Source organism: Schistocerca nitens, chromosome 6, assembly GCF_023898315.1.
Source record: "Schistocerca nitens isolate TAMUIC-IGC-003100 chromosome 6, iqSchNite1.1, whole genome shotgun sequence".
In the NCBI taxonomy this organism is placed as follows: Eukaryota; Metazoa; Arthropoda; class Insecta; order Orthoptera; family Acrididae; genus Schistocerca; species Schistocerca nitens.
This window is the reverse complement of record NC_064619.1, coordinates 744,315,988-744,331,578: the sequence shown is the minus strand read 5'-3', so window position 1 is coordinate 744,331,578 and position 15,591 is coordinate 744,315,988. Positions and strand designations below refer to the sequence as shown.

Here is a 15,591-nt window from a genome sequence, read left to right as displayed (position 1 = left end):
TTTCTCATAAAGTTTTCATCAGTCTTTTCAACAAACAATATTTCGTATTTAGTTTCTCAGTTATGACTACTGAGGGTGTTTGAGCCGGTTAAATTTTATAGGATTCTCAATCGGTGTCTAATTTCGTCAGGTAATACTATTTCCACGCAGCCAGCCTTCACTTGAGGACTGATTCGCTGGTATCATTCCCACAGGCACGTTTTTTTACTTCTTCTGACTTCCGAAAATTTTTTGACGGCCTTAGTCAGGCGCCGTTTGGTATGACTGAAGTTGTTTTCGCTTAGTCTTGCTTTTCCCTGGAACTGCACGACTCTTTGTCGGTCACTGTCAAAACGTTTATTCTGTTTGTTTTAACTATTACAAATAACTTTGAAGTAACAGATATGTTCCATGCAGTGAACGGCTGTAAAATTTTGAAAGATAACCGTCCTGCGTTTTCCAACTGTTAAGACGATCCAGTGTCCGGCTGAACCGTTCGAATGCGATAAAGGTTGATCATCGAGTAAGGCATAACACACTGTATCATGAAAGCTCTAATTCACTGGAGAAAGTTCATTTAGTGGTGCACACTATCGACTTTCCAGCTCTTGAAAAGTGTTATATCACAAAGCCCCAGTCCGATATTTTCCAAACTTTATCCAGCCGTTCGTCACATAATAATTAGTACATAATGAAACTTTCATTTCCTTCGAAATTCTTGTGTGAGTCAGTGTTAGTGTGAGACATGACCTGCAGAGCCTCGATACGATCTTGTACTCGTTGTGGCCTGGAATCAACCTCCAGATGGTATCCTCTGGCGTAGCTTACCACGCCTCAAACATGTGCGAGGACGCTTCCTGGCTGAAAGTACTCCCCATGTCATACCAGAGAGGCACTGTGAGTGACGAATCTGGGTACGCGACAGGATGGTCAAGAGATTTTCAATATCTTTATTAGTTTAAAGTTTACTATATGACTGTATATTATACAACGAATTTCCAAAATCTAAGTGGTTCATCCGATTTTGTCAATCGACGTGTCTTTAGAAAGTTATTAGTGTAAACCTAAATTGGTATGAATTACAGGCATGAGACTTGAATAGTACATGAGTTATTGGAGGTCAAAGTGGGCAATTACTATTAATAGCATCAGGCCATAAGTACTCCACAGTTACACGAAGAAACGGTAGTAGCATGCTTATCAATATATTTATTCGTCTATGTCTTTGTTTATTTCTGATATATACTATTCATGAAGAAATTGGTTAAATATTTACTGTTTTTAGAAAGCATAGAGACGTTAGCTGCTGGCCTACCTTTTGTTTCTATTCCTTTGATATATACTTATTTGTTTATGTATTTAATAATGTGTGTTAAGGCGTCTTCATGGTCCAGCCGTAGCAATATTTAATTAATTTCAAGTTATTCAAATGTAAGTCCAGTGTTTCAATACGTTTGTGAGTGTGCGTTGGATTGAAGAAATGGCGGGAACGCTCTAGCCAATCACAGCGCTCGTTAATGGGGAGTCTGGATGGAAGTGTGGGTGGAGTGCTGGACAGGACAAGGGGTGCTGGATGGGGAGCAGGAAGGGGCTCGCACCGACTCGGTGGGAGAGTCGGGCAGTCTGCGCGTGGTCGCAGAAATATTTCGTAGTGCAGACTTGTGCACTTGTGTGATCTCCGTGGCTTCTGCAGTGAAGACGTAGTATGCGTTTAGAAGTGAATATCTCGCGAGCTGTTGTTTCCCTATTATTCAACTTATATTTTATTTAACTGCTGTAACGTCGACACCAATAAGTGTTTTGTAGTAATAAACGGCATTCTTTAAGGCACTTGCTGTCGTACTCATCATCTAAAGACGTTAAAAATAATACCTGTCGAACATAAGAAGTAAAGTAATGAAAGGGCTATATTAGCAACTCAGGAACGTTAGTTTAACAAAAAAAGGGAAAACCCTTGGTCATGCGACGAAAGTTCACAGATATATGAGTGGCTCGAAGGCTTCTTAACTAACAGAACCCAGTTTGTTGTCTCAATGGCGAGTGTTCATCAGAGAAGGGTATCGTCAGGGAAGTGTGATAGGACCACCGCTGTTCTCCATATACATAAATGGTTTGGTGTCCAGAGTGGCCAGCAATTTTCATTTGTTTGCTGATGATCCTATGGTGTGCGGGAAGGTCTTGAAGTTGAGTGACTGTAGGGGTCAATGGAAGCGTTTGATTCCAATCTTCTCCTTTGACCCACGGCATAAGGGTGTTATGGTGTGTGACGTCATTAAGGCGCGGAGTTTATAAGTTGGTTGTGTTTGTAGATGTCGTCTTCTTGTGTTTGATGGCGCCCTCTGTGTGTGTGTGTGTGTGCGTGTGTGCGTGCGTGCGTGCATCTGTGTGTGTGTGTGTGGGGGGGGTACATGTGCGTGTGCGTGTATGTGTGTGTGTAAGAGAGAGAGAGAGACTGACAGAGAGAGAGGTGTTGTGGTTTTGGTTTTGTTTTTGGTTTTGTTTATCGTAGTTGTAGGTGTTGGTTTCTTCGTATCAATAACTATGGTTGATCTATATAGGTCAAGGGAAGTGTCCGATTTCTGCAGAGTTTTGTAATTTTTTTTCGCCATTTTGTTTGTTTTGATATCGTGGTGTGTTCGTTTACTGTTATATTTAGCTTGTCCCCTCCCTAAAACCCGCAGTTTCCCGCGGTTGTCCCGTTAGTTTGATTGTATTTTGGAAGGGCGATGTTATTGTCTTATTTATACGTACTTTTGTGTTTGTTGTCTTTTGTATGTAGTGACATCACTGGCTATAGCCATTTCCATTACGTTGATGACGTCATGGGTCAAAGCAGACGGGTGGAATCGGACACTTCCGTAATCCCGACTGTAGAAAGATACAACTTAGACAGAATTTCTACTTGGTGTTATGAACATCAGCTAGCTCTAAAGATGAGGAAACGTAAATTCGGGCCGGCCGCGGTGGCCGTGCGTTTCTAGGCGCTTCAGTCCGGAACCGCGACACTGCTACGGTCGCAGGTTCGAATCCTGCCTCGGGCATGGATGTGTGTGATGTCCTTAGATTAGTTAGGTTTAAGTAGTTCTAAGTTCTAGGGGACTGATGACCTCAGATGTTAAGTCCCACAGTGCTCAGAGCCATTTGAACCATTTTTTGTAAATTCGGATGATCAGTAAGAACAAGCCCGTAATGTTCAGATACAGTATTAGTAGTGTCCTGCTTGACACAGTGAAGTCGTTTGAATATCTGAGCTTAAAGTTGCAAAGCGATATGAAATGGGACGAAAGTATGAGAACTGTGGCAGGTAAGGCGAATGGTGGACAAGGGTTTGTTTGGAGAATTTTGGGAAAGTGTTGTTAACATGTAAAGGAGACCGCATAAGACGCTGGTGCGACCTGTTCTTGTGTACTGCTCCAGTTATTTGGATCCATACCAAGTCGGATTGAAGAAACACATCGAAGCAATTCAGAGGCGGGCCGCTAGGTATGTCGCCAGTAGATTCGAACAACGTGTAGGTGTTACGGAGATGTTTCCGGAACTTAAGTGGGTATTACAGGTTGGAAGACGACGTTATTTTCGAGGAACAGTATTGAGAAAATTTAGAGAACAGGTATTTTAAGCTGACTGCCGAACGATTCTACTGCCGCCAACATAAACAGCGCTTAAGGACCACGAGGATGATATACGAGAAATTAGGGCTCATACGAAGGCATTTCGGCAGTCGTTGTTCTGTCCTATTTGGGAGTGGAACAGGGGAGTGGATGATTAGTATACATGGTACCTCTGCCACGCACCGTACGGTGGCTTGAGGAGTAACTGTGTACATGTAGATGTAGATGTAGACGTAGATAAATATCTTGACCTGTTTTTGATACATTATAAATATTTTGTAAATGGAAAATAACAAGAGCATATAGTTACGTTTCAGACATCAATTGCATCATATCCTGTCTTGCAACAATGTTGTGTGTCACTAAAACGCGAGAAGGTAATCTGTAATAAGAATTATATATTCAGCGTCTACAGTTGAGATTCTGGGAATGTTTTCAAGCAGTTGTATAAGAGCTCTTGACGTGCTGTTTGCACACAATCAATTGGTCGTCAGAGGCTCGTCGTATTTATCTCAATTTTACATATTTATCATTGATTTTACTCTCTTTTTTCTATAGTTTTCCGCATGTATATGGTCATATTGCCGGCATACCCATGCGTTGTTTGATTTTATACGCGGATATTTGGGTGTCCTACACACCAGCTTCCCAAAAATCCTAAGAGTTCTCCTCCATGATCCATTGCAAGTATTTTGGATATAGAGATCATCAAAAGTTATTAACACTCCCCACACTATTTACACACACGAGGCTGAACGGGCGGTGCAGACTGGAAACTCGTGTTCTGAAACAAATCCCTGTACTGCTACGCCACATCAGGGAGCTTGTGTGCAGACTCATGTAGATCGGCACTTGATGGAAACTCGAGGTCTGGCACAGCTCTACTTGTTCAGCTGACTTGCACTCTGCCGTGTAGGGATGTCCTGCAGGGACCTGACACGTGTGTACACACAGTTGATTTATGCTGTTGATCAGATATTTTTTCCCCATAAGTGTATGCTCTTATTGCTTACCAGATGAGCTTCGCTACTTTTTGTTATACCTTCCGATATGCCCCAGCAGCCACGTAAGGACGTCTACAAGCTTTAGATTTCGTTTCTTTTTTATCCTACTAATAAGTTATTCGTTAGTTGACGGTGTGTCGACTTCACTTAGCCTCCCAGAACGTGACAGTTCTCCTTCTCGGTACTTACGCATTGCACATCCCCGGCAACATGATTTATATACGAACTGTTAGCAGGATACGCATTTGAACCGCAGCTGTCCGTCGCTGACGGCTCTACATACATACATATAGAGACTATGCGTGCATTTTACCAATGGCGAAGTCTCGATTTGAACCGCTTGTACGTTAGTTTTGACGGTGCTACAGCCCCGCAAATAACTGAAAACTCTTTCCAAAACAATTCTGTAGGGGATGAAAGCATATTTAAATTCATCCTGCTAAAGAGCACAATATCTCCGATGAAAGTTTTATTACCGATATTTCATAACAATATCGTCCAGATTCTCCAGCAATAACAACAAACCAAGGCATCCTGCTGCGCCTACCACACTTCCTATTATACTCTTAAAGGATCCACAATGACGGCGCATGATCATCCCAGTTCCGCTAGTGCTACGTGTCCGTTGGAAGGATGCAGGCAATGCTTCGTGAGCATTATTGTTACGTGCAAGATAGAACAGCACATGCGTCGGATGGTATAGTACAGAACTGTATTCAAAAGCACCCAGTCACTCACAACCGTGGATCTTACTCTAGTCACCGTTCCAGATATAATGCGTGGTAGATCCACCTTCGAACCCTGACCCGGACGTAGCGGATTGTGGATCCATATCTAGATACCGTTCCGGATATGACCTGGGGTGGATCCACATTCTCACGCTAACTCAGGCCTACCTTCCGTCATGGGATACAAGCAGCGGCCTTTTGAAAAAGCTATTTGGAGACTTCTCTAGAATTTCGTTGTTGTTCCAGGAGGTCTAGTCTTCCCGAGAAATACATCTAACAGATTGCATGAAGCGACCTGTTCTAGTCTTTTGTCTATCTGTGACTGATTTCCGCAGTCTGGAGACAGTATGTGAGTGCTATCTTTGTGGACAACCAGTGACAAGACAGAACAGGCCTGTATCCCTACCTGTGGTGAGGAGAGGGAGAGATGACGGGTGGTAGAGCGGGCGGGGGAGGGTAAGACTGGCTCTAAGATAGTTTTCATTCCCCATCCCCATCCCCCACCAATCTCTCCGATGCAATTTTCTGGGGCCTGCTTTTGCTCTAGTTATTAGGATGTTTTTTTGCTAATCCTCGTTACATGTGTTACATTATGACCCGTTGTTTGAGAGTGCTGGTACAGTTCACGACAGTAGCGATGTGTAATTAAAACAGCGAAGCATTTTACATCAGTTATACGAGCAGCCTTGGCCTTTCCGTCTCCTGGCTGCACTGTGAATGTCGAGCAACGCAGCAGGAGACTGTGAAGTCAAACAGCGGTACACGCAGTCCTCAGCTGCATACTTACAGGTAATGCACTTATTAAACTCTTCTCTGTCCAACACCAACATAGCCGGCCGGAGTGTCCGTGCGGTTCTGGGCGCTACAGTCTGGAGCCGACCGACCGCTACGGTCGCAGGTTCGAATCCTGCCTCGGGCATGGATGTGTGTGATGCTCTTAGGTTAGTTAGGTTTAAGTAGTTGTAAGTCTAGGGGACTGATGACCTCAGATGTTAAGTCTCATAGCGCTCCGAGCCATTTGAACCATTTGAATCATAAGGATAGGGGTTCAGATACCAGAAAGGGCACCGCCATTTTTAATTTCCCACCAGTTTCCGGGAGGGAGGTGGGGTGGGACGTCAACACAGCCCTGAGACCAAGAGACTCCCACCGAAATTCGAAATTCCCGCCAAAATTCGGAATTCCCGATAAAATTCGGAATTCCCGCCAATAGGTTTGGTTGTGGAGGGGGGAGTGTTGGGAGGGGTAGGAACCCACGTGCCAGCTGAGGTAATCACAAACGTCATCTGGGGGCGGGGGTGGAGGAGGGGTTAGGGGTAATTAATTGATCAGTTTAATTAATTTGCGTATCAATTTGATATCAAAATTGTTCTTGTGCCGCCACCTTCCTACTATTCCTGACAACGAATCCATTCTGTGAACATTGCGCATCAGTAACACTTTCTATTTCCACAACAGTAGCGGTGCAAGTTTTAGGTAATTCACCCTGTATAGTAGATTGCACCCCACTTGTCTATACTATTTAGATCATTGTAATTGCTTATACTTTCAGGTACAACGGAACAAAAATAGGTTACTGCATTTTCGTTCAGAAACGCCTGTAATAATGAATCGTTTTTGTTGAAAATAATTAAAATACAGAATAATGCCACCTTCTGTTCACGACGCCTGCGAGTTTAGCATGTACAAGGTGTTCAAAACTTGAGTGCCCAAACTAACAGGGAATATAACGGAAAGAAGAAAAAAAGAAAACTTATTTCGTAAGGCAAACATGCGTCGGAAGCGCGTATTATTGGGTACTGAGTATGCTCTAGGTTATTATGCGTGATTTTGAATGAAACCGTATTAAACACTTCTCATTGCAATGTAGTTATGATTACTGTTACGTCACAACAACTGTTCAAAGTGAACACCATTAGTCTCAGCGCAGCGCCGGCATCCGCGTAGAAGGGAGTCCCGCGTCCGCTGGAAAATACTTCTGTGGCTGCTGCAAGAACTCTTGCAACCAATTCCACCTCTGAGTCAACAGGGGCAGAGCACACCTCGCCCTTCATGTAGCCCCAGAAGAAGAAGTCTAATGAGATGAGCTCTGGCGATCTTGCAGGCCAATGTACGGGTCCGTCCTGGCCAGTCCGATGACTACTCAATGTTCACACTGCAACGGCCATGCACGCACTTCCCTCTGTTTACAGGCTCAGTGCCGAAGAGCGTGGCTCTGCGCCGGACACAGAGGCGAGACAGCGTAAAAAGAAATAGCCGAAGCGACATAAGAAACAGCGCATAACGAGCGAGGCAGTACAACTACCCGAGGAAGCGACGACGCCTGATGAGTTTCGTCAGCCAATACAACGACCCCACACGGCCAATCCTAAGGTACCACATGGTTCGTTGTCTTCCCCTGCTACCGTTGAGACCGCGCATTGTGGAATTCGGGAGATTACCAAAGCCCCATGCCTTTGACAAATGTCCAACAGGTACCAGTGAGCAGAAAGTGTGTGGGACCACCTCTGCTATCAGGGTGCCAGTAAAATTGTCTGTTGGTGAAAGCCAGAGTTGCTGCACTGAGCGAAAGTACAGTGCCACATATCTGTGCTTGACATAATGAGTCCAACACGTCCTTTGTGCGTGTTGTGTGTGTGTGTGTGTGTGTGTGTGTGTGTCTGTGTGTGGCCGGGGACGGGGGGGGGGGGGGGGGGTATAAAGTAAGAGGAACAAAGCGGATCGTAGAAACTGCAGCAGCATTTACCACATGTCGGAACACCGCCTGTATCCTGGAAGCCACCATGTCTGTCGTGGGTAATACTTGGGCGTAATGTTCAAGCTAAGAAGCCATGTACACATTGACATACCGAGCTAGTTGTAAAATACCCAACGATTCAAATGTGCTGAGGCGAGCCTGTGTGCGGGGTTGTCGTAAGATCTGACGATACGTAAAGGCCGCAGTACGTTGTATTTGTCGATGGAACTATATCCCTATACATTTGAGCATTGAGACCATGTCAGGGGTACATGCACTTCTGGCGACATGCCTCGTCTCACCTCCATGTAGCGTAATTTCCGTAAGTTGGTCACACTGCCTGCCATCGCCCCATGCTGCTGCAGCCAGGAAAGCGCTGTCCGTATTTCGTCACCAACCCGTGCTAAGAACATCACATTATGGGCATACGCGCCATATCGAAAGGTCACGGAGCGTAGGTTAAGTCCTTCAAAGCGTCGCTTCAGTCCGTGAAGAGTGGGTTCGAGGGCAATGGCGAATAACACGGCCGAAAGAGGACAGCCTTGTCTCACGGACCTGTTGCCATGGACGGGGGCGAACCGATAGCCATTTACCACAATCCTCGTGACCGCCTGATGGATCAAACGAAGGGCAACAGATGTCATTACGTGCGGATGCCGATATGTTCCGTAACTGCAGGCAGGAAGCCATGATCGACGCGATCCAAAGCATGGTCAAAATCCAGGGCAATAAGAGCACCTCGCAGACGGCATGTTCGCACCAGCGCCACTACATCTCTATAGGTGGTCAAAGCCGTAAACACATTAGCGTTGCCTCCGAGGCAGGTTTGATCAGTGCGAATGGCCGCTATTACCGTAGATATTAGCCTCTCACTGGATGCGTGTGGACAGTTTTCAGTGTTTAGCACTGTCAGTGGGTGAAAACCAAGCGGGCGATGGCCTCTGCCGGATTTGGGCACCGAATCAAGATGCCTTTACTGAATTCAGATGATACTTGGAAAGCGGGGTTCAGGAGTTCTCTGAACATTGCGGACGACGTTGGGCCCATAAGATGAAAAAACCGCTTGTAAAGTTCAAGATGGAGCTCGTGAGGACGTGGCGTTTTGCTGGTAGCACCGGTAAATATAACCTCTCATAGTTCTTCCAAAGTCACCTACAACAAGGCCGTAGCCACATCTTGTGGATTCAGAGAGATTGGTAGGTCGGATAGGACCGCTCTGACTCCAACATGCATGTTGTGAGAGGATATGGTTGTGGCACGTAAACGTAGTATGTGTCTGTCGGTGTAACAACCGCTATGTAGTATACTTAGCGCATGTTTATAAGTAAGTGATCTTGTAGACAATGTCGGAAGTTCCATGTTGCGTACAGAGGTCGCAACGGGAAATGTGGGAAGACCTGCAGAGGATCGACGCATCGTGGAAGCAGTGGTAATTTACCCTCAAAATGAACAAATATAACGTGCTGTGTATGGATAGACACAAAGACTGATTACTGTATGATTACACTGTTGCAGAACTGTCACTGGTAGCAGTGGATTAGCAGAGGAAATAGAGAAAATGCAAAGAAGAGCAGCACGGTTCATTGCAGATTCGCTTAGTTAGGACGAAGCCATCACGGATATCCTGAGTCAGCTCCATTGAAAGATGCTGAAGAGAGGCATTCTGCATCACAGTGTAGTTTACTGTTAAAATTGCAAAAGCCAAAGTGCATCCTACTATATCTCGCGAAGAGACCATGAAATAGAGCACCCGTTCCTCCCTCCATCCATTCGCGGGTGGAACAGGAAAAGGGACAAGTGATAGTGGTACTGAAAGTACCCTCCGTCACACACCGCAAGGTAGCCTGCGGAGTATCGAACGTAGGTGTAAAGTTAGCCACGGTCCATCAACTTATTTCCAAATACAGGCTTCAGGTCAAGATATGACGAAGTATCATCCACTCGCTTCACCTACTGAAACGCTTCACTTCATTAACCGCGTCATTCGTCTCTTTGATCACACTAACAAATGGTTACTACAGAAGACAGTGCAAAAAACAAGATGTATGTGTGCAACGTTTAGCAAGCGCTATTCGTCTGGTCCGCAACAACACTTGGAAAGAATGCTGCGGAAGAATGCTAGGGCCACTGCGAGTACACGGATCGCGCTTGCCGCCGCGCCGGCCGGACTTACGTTCTCGATGATGCAGACGAGCGAGATGGTGCTTCCCTCGCCGATGTGGTACTCGCCGCTGCCCAGGATGAAGGCGGCGGGCGCCACGACGTGCAGGTTGAAGTAGTGCGACATGGTGCCGGCGCCGGTCGCCACCTGCAGCACAGCACGGCAGAGCAGAGCAGTGAACCAGTGCCACTGAACCAAAGCCAGTCTCGAGTCCCGTGCCGGCAAAAATCAATACCGCCCCGTGAATGTGGGACAAAATCTGCGCACGCAAAACCTGACAAATATTCAGCATTCGCAGTGACGATGTACCACTGCAACCAAACAATCCTCTACGCTTGGCCACACCTATAACATACAATGATGAGTCAAAACATGATGACCACCTACTTAATAACTCCTTTCTCCATATTTGCAACGAAATACGTCAATGATTCTGTAGGTTGGTAGGTTTGTAGAGGTATGTGGCATTAGATGTCTACGCATAGGTTACGTAATTTGCGTAAATAATGGGCCGCTGATTTTCGTGCCTAGATGTATCCCACACGAGACGTCAACGTGAGTTCACTATGAAGCTTCTCAAATCGCTGTAGCACGGTTGTGGCTTCGAGACATGAACAATTATACTGCTAAAAGACGACATTGCCATCGAGGAAGACATCAAGCTTGAAGGGATGCAGGTGCTCCGCAGCTGTCGGAGTGTTTGGAAGGTAGGAGGCGAGATACTGGCAGAAGAAAAGCTGTGAGTACCGGGCGTGAGTCGTGCTTCGGTAGCTCAGATGGTAGAGCGCTTGCCCGCGAAAGGCAAAGGTCCCGAGTTCGAGTCTCGATCGGGCACACAGTTTTAATCTGCCAGGAAGTTTCATGTCGGAGTGTCTTCGATTCCTACCACGTCTCCATCCAAGCGCAGGAGAATGTCTGCCACATCATAATACTGCTTCCACCAGGCTGCGTCCGTGGCGTACTGCACTTTTGGAGCCGCCTTTCACCTCGATGATGGCATTTGCGCAGACGACCGTGGACCTAGTGTAGCAAAAATGTGATTCACCCGAAGAGCCGACACGTTTCCATTGATCGACGGTAGAAACCCGATTGTCCCTTGCCCACTGCAATCGCAATTGACGACGTTGCTGGCTCAACATGTAAACACGTAGGGGTGGTCTGCTGCAGAGCTCCATGTTCAACAATGCACAATGAACGGTGTGCTCCGGATCACTTGTGCGAGCAGCAGCATTGTGCTCTTTCGACAGAGATGCCACAGATCAGCAGCTGTTCTACCTTACAAAGCAGACAAGCCTCCGCACCCCTCATTCTGTGAAGAGTCGTGGACGTCCGACCACTTAGCGCCTAGTGGTAGTTCCACCGTACTTCTATTTCTCTCCGTGGGCGCTCACGAGAGCAGCATGTGAACATTCGACCAGCTTCACCGTTTTCGAAATGCTCGTTCACACGCTCTGCGTAATAGCAATCAGTCAAAGAAGCTTATCTCCGTGAGTTTCCCCATTTCCACCCACATTTTCACTTGTGTGATCCCCCGTCCGTGTCTGCTCCTCTTGGATCGTTTTGTTACTGCGTCACGTGCAAGCAGCTGTACCAGGCGACATCCAACGTGGCGGTGGACAGTCGTCATTATGTTTTGGCTAATCAGCATATAATCCTCGATGCGCTCACAGCTATTTCGACAGTCACATATCTTCTCATTCCCTTGATTGGTAACTCCATGGAGTGCTGTGTGCACAACGACCATATATGTTAAATTAAAAGGAAGGTCAGCGTTGGCCATAATATTGTTTCACTAATAGCAAAATCGATTTTCAATCACAGTGATCATCTTCAGTGCTGTGATCTACAAATTAAACTCATAGACACTGTTATCAGTAACCAGGTATCTAGTTATCAGTAACCAAAGCTTTGGTTACTGATAACCAGTGTCTATGAGTTTAATTTGTACACCACAGCCGGCCGGTGTGACAGCGCGGTTGTAGGCGCTTCAGTCTGGAACCGCGTGACCGCTACGGTCGCAGGTTCGAATCCTGCCTCGGGCATGGATGTGTGTGATGTCCTTCGGTTAGTTAGGTTTAAGTAGTTCTATGTTCTAGGAGACTGATGACCACAGATGTTAAGTCCCATAGTGCTCAGAGCCATTTGAACCATTTTTTGTACACCACAGCACTGAAGATGATCACTATGTGATTGAAAATCGATTTTGCTATCAGTGAAACATCAATATTACGGCCAACGCTGACCTTCCTTTGAATTCCTCTCATTCCACCTTTGATTCGAATGCCAGCCCACAATTCTCAGAGTCAGTCCCCTCCCACTGTTTCCCGCCTCTGTATGGGTGACTGATCTACTTGCCAGCCTAAACGGCGCAGCGCCTCCGTTCCCATGACCCCCCACGACAGCCCGAGCGCTGTCACAACACCAGCCAATACCCACCGGCCACACGGCACACCCCTCCGGCAACCGACATTGGTTGCACACATCCACGTCATGTCCACCCTCCGAGCCACAATACCGTTTCGCCCTGCTGTTTACCGTATCTGGCTAGACAGTGTCAGCCACTCTGTTTCCAACAATAACACAGCAGCTCTGACACCCTCTGCAGCACATCAAGATCACCGTCGCCATCACAATCGTTCACACGAATTACGGCTTTTAGTTACTTACAAAATGAACTTTACCAGTTTCGACATTTATAATGTTGTCTTCAAGTCAAAAGCAACGCTCGAGTGAAGCGTTTAAGCTAACTGTTCCCAGCCAGTCCCGACAAGGGAATGAAAAATCCTAAGGAAGAGGGTCGAAGACTCTCAAAAATACTGGTAACACGATGAGTACCTCAGCTCTAACTTCTACCAAAACCGAATGGAGTTATGTCCGTCTTACCACTCACCAACATAAATAATTTTTACAAGTGTGCATTTGTGTGCAGTCTGTAAAAGTTAGCGAGAGTAAGGCATCAGAAACACAATTCGCTGAACAAACATCACCGCTGACCACACAGTTATGACCAACATCTTTACAAGAGTCACAAAATAGATATTGTTTGGCAAAGTATGCAGCGTTTACAGAGCTATAATTGCAGAACCGTAATTTTCTGTGTCGTTATACGTTCTTCCCTTATTCGTCATCGAAACGCCAAGTTAGAGTGTAAGTGAAGTACATCAGATGAAATGTACTCGTATTCACGAACATGGACGACTATCAGTCGTATACTGGAATGACGACGATGAAAATTCGTGCCGGGTCTGGACTCGATCCCGAATTTCCCGCTTACCGCAAGTGGTAGACTGGCCTTTGGACTATGCGAGCACGCATGTACGAAGGAACGTGGCATCGTAATTCTGAACAACACAGGGACTTCGGTATCGTATTTAAATGAAGTGATTAAAACACAGCAAAAAGAGCAGAATGGAAATTCTGTGACAAACGTCCAGATGGTGTCGTCACATTGATTTTTGATATTTGACTTGTTCAGTGGGGATACCGAAAGTAGTGCAGCACGTTCTCATGTTCGTCTTGTTTTGTGTGCGTTCTGTCCTGTCCCGCAGTCTTCTAATTATTTCATAAAAACGCCATTTGCACTTCAATGATGGTTGAGGGAAGGACGTACAACACAGCAACGTCTCTTTTTTGGAAATATGACTATAATTATCAAATATCGTGTAAGTAGGCTGTTTAGGTTTTTGTATTGGTAACGCCACCTCTGTATGGAAATCACTGGCTGTGCTATGTGCAGTCTGTGGCTAGTTTGCATTGTTGTCTGCCACTGTAGTGTTGGGCAGCGGCAGCTGGATGTGAACAGCGCGTAGCGTTGCGCAGTTGGAGGTGAGCCGCCAGCAGTGGTGGATGTGGGGAGAGAGATGGCGGAGTTGTGAAATTTTTAAAACTGGGTGTCATGAACTGCTATGTATATTATGAGTTTTCAACATTATTAAGGTAAATACATTGTTTGTTCTCTATTAAAATCTTTCATTTGCTAACTATGCCTATCAGTAGTTAGTGCCTTCAGTAGTTTGAATCTTTTATTTATCTGGCAGTAGTGGCGCTCGCTGTATTGCAGTAGTTCGAGTAACGAAGATTTTTGGTGAGGTAAGTGATTTGTGAAAGGTATAGGTTAATGTTAGTCAGGGCCATTCTTTTGTAGGGATTTTTGAAAGTCAGATTGCGTTGCGCTAAAAATATTGTGTGTCAGTTTAAGCACAGTCTTGTGTAATTTTTCAAAGGGGACGTTTCATATGGCGACCCTGCCAGGATATCTCACTGGAATCTTCTGATTTTTTCTTGTAGTTCGTGCAATTAGTGCAGCCTTTGTCTAGTGCTAGCGCGTAATTATAGAGAGAATTTCCTTTGTGTTGTACAGTAAAACAGTTGTGGCATGCTTGTTGATTTGCAGCAAGTATTTCACAGCTGCACTTGCAATTAACTAGATATTATTTTCAGTGTTATGTTAATGTGTTCTCTTATTTTTGCTCTTCAAATTGTGCTTTTCTGTGTTATCGTGTGAAATATTGTGACAATAATGGCGTGTGAAAAACGTAACACTAGGCTCCAAAGTAAACTGAGAAATAATAGTGACAACAAGCGTAGCTTATCAGCACCACTGTGTAATGAAGTAACAGACATTCAAAGTAGTAATTTGGTAATAGTGCATAGGGAGATGGAGCAGGCGGCAAACAATGGCGTAGACAGTGAAACAAATAGTGAACAGGGAAGCATTATCGATCGATCGGTCGGCAACAGCTCGCCTCAGGAATCGGGAATGACAGCACACAATCTTGCAAATACTGCAGATTCAGGTTTTGGGTCCTCACCGTTTTCTCAAATAAGTCAAGACACATTTTCTGCTTGTCAAAATGTCAATGTGGCCGGTGCAAATTCACTGCCGAAAAGCACTGAGGAACATGTTTCAGACACCAGTGCATTGTTATTACAGTTAATGCAACAAATGGGACAAAGGCTACAAAGGTTAGACACAACGCTTGAACAAAATCAGAAACAAATGGGACAAAATCTTCAAAAGTTAGACACAATGGAACAAAGTCAGAGACAAACACAGCAACAGCTTCAAAAGTTAGACACCACGCTTGAACAAACACGTGAAGATTTAACTACTGAGTTACATAACATCAAATCGAAATGTCAAAAAGTCTGTAATGACATAAAAACACAAATTTGTGAGCATTTCCAACCTATTTTTTCGCGGCATGAAAATGCATTACAGAATCACGAAGCAGCCATAAAAGAACTGCAAACCATTGTTCATGAAAATCACGACACATTGCAAGCTAAAATTGACTCAGTTGCATCTACCGATTCGGTTACGCAACTTGCAAAAACTCAGGAAAATTTAAAGGACACAGTAAATACTCTG

The 15,591-nt window shown here is 45.3% G+C and overlaps 1 protein-coding gene across 1 annotated transcript in view; it reads right to left on the bottom strand.

The window, feature by feature from the left end:
- The window catches only part of LOC126263616 (zwei Ig domain protein zig-8-like), a gene marked incomplete at its 3' end in the record, with an annotated part of 499,015 nt that overhangs the window by 46,339 nt on the left and 437,085 nt on the right, over positions 1-15,591 (bottom strand). The window contains exon 7 of the mRNA XM_049960703.1: positions 10,233-10,367. Coding sequence (XP_049816660.1) covers positions 10,233-10,367 — 135 coding nt within the window. The remainder of the gene's footprint in view (positions 1-10,232; positions 10,368-15,591) is intronic.